This window comes from Galeopterus variegatus, unplaced genomic scaffold, assembly GCF_000696425.1.
Source record: "Galeopterus variegatus unplaced genomic scaffold, G_variegatus-3.0.2 Scaffold391, whole genome shotgun sequence".
Lineage (NCBI taxonomy): Eukaryota > Metazoa > Chordata > Mammalia > Dermoptera > Cynocephalidae > Galeopterus > Galeopterus variegatus.
In genome coordinates this window covers 368,464-374,463 of record NW_007726502.1, presented here as the reverse complement: position 1 = coordinate 374,463, position 6,000 = coordinate 368,464, and the positions used below count along the sequence as shown (strand labels likewise).

The 6,000-nt window shown below is 42.5% G+C and overlaps 1 protein-coding gene across 1 annotated transcript in view; it reads left to right on the top strand.

Moving 5' to 3' along the window:
• Positions 1-6,000, top strand: part of COG7 (component of oligomeric golgi complex 7) — an 86,697-nt gene that overhangs the window by 41,495 nt on the left and 39,202 nt on the right. The window contains exons 8-9 of the mRNA XM_008568260.1: positions 2,582-2,709; positions 3,602-3,756. Of these exons, the coding sequence (XP_008566482.1) occupies positions 2,582-2,709; positions 3,602-3,756 (283 nt within the window). The remainder of the gene's footprint in view (positions 1-2,581; positions 2,710-3,601; positions 3,757-6,000) is intronic.

The window sequence follows — 6,000 nt, the reverse complement described above, 5'->3', positions numbered from 1 at the left end:
CGCGACCAGCAACGGAATCGCAACCCTCGGTGTTGCTCCCGTGCCTCCCTAAGCCAGTGAGCAGGAACCGGTCTGTATGTGGGATCTGAACCCTCGGCGGGAGCGCCACCGCGCTTCCCAAGTGGCGCACTGTAGCAGTGCGCCACCGGGCCGGCCCTTTTTTTTTTTTTCTTCAATGTGTTATGATCCATTATTATCATTCATTTTGATATCCAGATTATTTTAAATTTGGTCTGTGGTTGCCCCATCAAGCTGGCTCCTGTATCTTCTTAACATGTCCCTGTCAATCTTTGGGGATCTCCTTGCTTTTCGGCACAAACGTTCCAGGAACACATGGTACTTTCTCTTCCCTCAGACCTGGAATTGGCTACTTCCCCAGAAAACCTGGTTTCTTCTACAGGGAAGTGGTATTTAGAAACCAAGATCTGGGCACCAGGGGTGCTCATTGTGGCTGGGGCATCTTTACTTCTGGGCTCTTTCGGTGGACAGAGCTAGGAAATACTTTTTTTTTTTTTTTTTGGCAGCTGGCCAGTACAGATATCCAAGCCCTTGAACTTGGTGTTATAACGCAACACTCTAATGAACTTAGCTAACTGGCCAGCCCTGAGGAAATAGATATTTTAAAAGAAATCATCAGTTTATGCTGATACCTCCCGATCAAATCCAACACCACAAGATTTTTACTTCTTTTTTTTTTTTTTTTCCCTTTTTGTCTTTTTTCATGACTGGCAACGGATCGCAACCCTCAGTGTCGCGCCCATACCGGACCGGGACCGGCAACGGGATCGCAACCCTTGGTGTTGCGCCCGCACCTCGCTCAGCCAGTGAGCGGCTGGTCTGTATGTGGGATCCGAACCCTGGGGCGCCGCCGCGCTCCCAAGCGGCGCACTGTAGCAGTGCGCCACCGGGCCGGCCCCAAGATTTTTACTTCTTGCACACCCATTTGCATCTCCTGTCTCCTGCAGTGAGAATCCTGGTTCCCAGGAGAGTGTGTGTGTGTATCTTTTATATACATGCAATTACTTTTCATGAGTGCACTATGGATAGGTCAAAATAATTTGTTCAACTGCAAATGAACTGGTGCTGGGGCATTGGATGCTGAGGATGCAGTGCTGAGCAGAACTAGACACTGTCCCTGCTCTCACACACTGTAGATTCCAGTGGGAGACAGTCGAATAATCACACTAATGAATATGTACTTACGAGGATGCAGTGCTGAGCAGAACTAGACACTGTCCCTGCTCTCACACACTGTAGATTCCAGTAGGAGACAGTCGAATAATCACACTAATGAATATGTACTTACAAAGGGAGGTAAGTGCTTTGAAGAAAAGCAAATGGTTGTGGGAGTGTATAGCAAAGAAAGACAATTGAGATTGGCTGACTTGAGCTGAGTCAGTACTGAAGGTAACTAGACAGTGAGGGACAAGGAAGAAGGTCCTTCCACACGGAAGGATCGACACGTAACCAGAAGGGATCCTGGTGCTTTCAGGAACTGAGAGAAGGCTGGAAGCTCGGGGAAGAGTGAAGAAGGATGAGACTGTAGAAGTGATGATAAAAGCGGATGGTATTTATAGAGCACCTACTGCATGCTAGACACCTATTATTTTACCTGATCATCACAAAAGTCTTATAAAATTGATGCATTATTATCTTCATTTTATAGTCGAGGAAACAGACATAGAAAAGTGAAGTCATTTGCACAGAGTCATATACCTAGGAAGCAGTAGAGCTTTGATAGAAGAGGCTTCACTCCTACCTGAGGTCAGGCAGCACAGGGCTTTGTAGGCTGTAGGAGAAACTTTGGACTCCAACTGGAGATCCGTGGAACTTACTGATAAGTTACAAGCTGAGCAGGAATGTGATCAGGTTTCTGTTGGGGAATATTCTTCCAGCCTCAGTGTGGAGGACAGATTGGAAAGGACCAGAAGGATGTGAGGAGATGAGTAAGGCTGTTACATTTACCCATCCCCTGTTGAGATTATTTCCAAAACTTTCTGATCCTGAGCAATGTTTCCGTGAACATCCTTCTATGTGTACTGTATCTCTGCATATTTGTTGATTTCTTAGGGTTAATTCTCAGAAGCTGAATTGCTGTATTGTAGAATATGCACATTTATATTTTTGATACAAACATGTTTTAAATTTTTATGTAGCTGAACATAGGAATTTTTGAAATGCCTAGTGTATGGAGTGTCTCATTTCTATAAAGTCCTGGGAACACTTGAAATGGAAAACATTCTTCCTACTGGGCCTTTTCTCTGTAGCAGTTCTTTGAATCTGACCCTGATGAGAGTTATCATTTAAAGGGATTCTTAACTATGATGGGTTGGGGGATTAAGAGGGGTTAGTGCTTTTAATAGTGCTTTAGGCAAACAATACAAAAAGCCCAAATTTATCCAAATATTTAATGAAGTGATTGTTGAAGAAGCTTCCTTGAATGGTAAAAGCAGATTAACAAGATGTCAATGCAGAGATAAAACAGGAAAACTTCTAGTAGAGTACTTCTCACCTGTTGCTTTCTCGCAATTAATTTCAGATTCTTCGTTCATTATTGATTTTAATTTCTGATTCCCTAAAGATGAGCACAACCTGGTGAAAGTCATGGAGCTGGTGGATGCTGTGTATGGGCCGTACAAAACCTACCAGCTGAAGTATGGTGACCTGGAAGAGAGCCACCTCCTCATCCAGATCAGCGCCATGCCTTTGGTAATGTCACAGAACTGCCAATGACCATTTAGGAAGCATTCTGGTTGCCAGGCTCTCAGCCAGGTCTGGCAGAGGGTTGGTGGGTGGATCAGGTGTGCAAAAAAAATGGGCTTTAAGTACCTCTTGCAATCCAAAAGTAAAAAGAGACCACAGATATGCTACCAATTTTCTGTTTAAAATTTCCAATAAAGGTTTAGCAAAACGAGAAGCTTTAATCTTTTGCGGGTAAGTTGATTAACTCCCTGACTTAGTAATTTCTTATTAAAGGTGGTCTTTTGTTTAAGGAAGATACAGGAGCTTAGCATTCACAGACCATGCTGTGGGTGCAGGATCACTGTGTGGGCAGCAGCAGGGGCATCAAGTCCATTTCCATTTCAGATATTTTGTTTTCAAGTCATTTAAGGTTGTGTAGCACGAGGTGAGTTAACATTGAAGAACTGATCTTACAGTAACTGAAATCTGCTTCCTCTTGCCATTTGCCTGTGTTCTAGGGATGTACCTAGAAAGACTGTTCTGCTTCACTTACATTCTTGCGCCTGAAGGGAGCATTTTCCTTTCTCCACATTCCTTTAGAGTGTCTGGTATGGAGAATTTGAATCCTAGATGGAGAACAAGAGGGAGAGATGCCATCTTAATAATCACAGGAAAAGAGGGAAGAAATGAAAGTTATAAGGACAAACTAGACATCTGATCATGCTTTTCTGCCAGGAGTTAATTTCTGTGATCCCACTGACCACTTAGACTGTCCTCTGGAAGAGCTGTCACTGTTTGGGACTGTATTTCTGATATCCCTATTAAGTGAGAGCTTGGGGGTCTCCCACTATCTTAATGCTGTCTATTCAGGTGGTCTTGAGTCTGATGTGGCTTTTGTGTGTCTGTATTTTCTGGCCAGGAGCATGGGGAAGTAATTGACTGTGTGCAGGAGCTGAGCCACTCTGCGAACAAGCTGTTTGTTCTGGCGTCTGCAGCTGTTGACAGATGCGTCAGGTTCACCAACGGCCTGGGGACCTGCGGCCTGCTGACAGCCCTGAAATCCCTCTTTGCCAAGTAAGTCTGGGGGAGTGGGGACAGGGCTGGCCACATTGGAGAGCAGTATCTGTCCCAATTAAAAATGCCTGTGTTCTGTATTCCTGTGATGAAGCCTGGAGAAACACTTGCACCTGAGCCCAAGATGATGTTCTTAAGGTTGTTCATTATGGCATTGTTTGTAATGGTGGAACATTTTAAACATCCATCCACTAGGCAATGGCTAAATAAGATATGATATTCATACAAGGGAACCCTATACAGCAAAGTATTGAGTAGATCTCCACATATCAACATGGATAGATCTCAAAAACATACTGTTGAGTGGAAAAAAGCAAGTTGCAGAACAATATAGAGAGTCTAATACATTATGTAAAAATGACATACGAAAAGATAGGGTATATTTTCCATAGCAAGGTCCAGCAAGCCTTCTCTGCCAAGGGCCTGTAGTATTTTATGCTTTTGGGGCCTTATAGTACGGTCTCTGTTGCAATAGAGACCTTTGTAGCACTCTGCCTTTGTAGCATGAAAATAGCCATAGACAATACGTGAATCAATGGGTGTGGCTGTGTTCCAATAAAACTTTATTTACAAAAAACCAGGAATACTGACTCTTGTTCTAGGTCTTTTTTTGTCCTTTAAAATGCATTATATATTCCTATAGAGTAGCAGTGGGAAAACTACAGCTCATAAGTCACATCTGGCTTGCTAAGCGTTTTATAGGTAAAGTTGTATTGGAACACAGCTATACCCATTCACTTAACCTATGGCCTATCACTCCTTCCCACTAGAAGGCACCCTTAATTAGTTGGGACAGAGACCTCATGACTTGAGAAGCCAAAAATACTTACTATCTGGACCATAACAGAAAAAGTTTTCTAAGTCCTGATGTGGAAGGTTAGGTAATAAACTCAAAACATCAGTTATCTTTGGGGCGATGGAGAAGGACTGGGACAGTGATTGTAGGGGATTAAGCTTTATTTGTTATTATTTTATTTTTTACAAAGGTGCATAAATTCATATATTTGTAGCATAATTAAAAATATATAATAAAAAAGGCAACGTAAACATTATGTGAAAGAAGCCATTCACAAAAGATTACATGTTACATGATTCTATCATATGAAACGTCCAGAGCAGGCAGATTTGTAGAGAAGAAGATAGATTAGTGGATGCCTGGGGCTGGGGAAATTTGGAGGAGATAGGGAATGACTGCTAAAGATTTCTTTTTGGGGTGATGACTGATAACACCAAGGCCCCAGGTTTGGTCCCTGTACCTGCCAGCTGCCAAAAAGAAAACAAAAAACACAATGAATCTTTTTGTGGTGATGAAAATGTTTTAAAGTTGTAGTGATGGTTGTACAACTCTGTGAATACACCAAAAACCACTGAACTGTACTTTGTAAATGGATGAATTGTGTGGTGTGTGAATTATATCTCAATACAGCTGTTCCCTTCTCCCCCAAAAGAAAGATAGAAGGAGAAACTAAAATTATATTTTGTAGAAAGGAGAAAAAGAAAACAGTATAAGCCTGGATTCCCTGATGTGTGTAACTGAGGTGTAAGAACTTTCATAGTTATAAGCTCCATTCTCTTGCTTATCGACAGATCTAGGAGACCCTCCCTTGGTGGTTTGTTCTAGAATGTAGTTGCCTTGAGTCTCAAGGACTTCCTTTTATTGAACTGAGTGCTGTTATGCTGTAAGTTTAGGGAGCTCTTGTCATTCCAGAAATACTGAGCATGCCCCTGTGAGCCCTGAGGGCCCTTGGACCCAGTGCTCTGAGTCACTGCCACAGGTATTCTGCACCTCCCAAGGGCAGCTCAGGTGCAGCTAAGGGGCTGCCAAGGGGCCCTGCTCACAGATGGAGGTGTGACCAGGTGAACCCAGGTGTGCTCCTGCAGAATAGAAGCATAGCAACAGAAAGGCTGATCAAATAAGCATTGGCCTCTTTCTCTCTGCCACCAACCAGGATTTTGTGGAAGAAAAGAATTACTGTTTTTTTTTAGGTCTAAAACTTTTATTATAAAGTAATGAAAATAATGCTTTTAGAAATAATTTTTAAAAATACAAAAAGACATAAAAAAGCGAGTCTTCTTCCCTTCCTGCCCACCTTCATTGCTGTCCTCAGAAGTAGCTAGTTTTGAATCCTTTGCTTGTAGTCTTCTGATTCTTCTCTCCAAACTTTAAGGAAGATTTTTTAAATCAACTTTAAATATCTCTTGACTCTCCACTGTGAGAGGTGAGGACTTGAGCTTTCTTAAGGC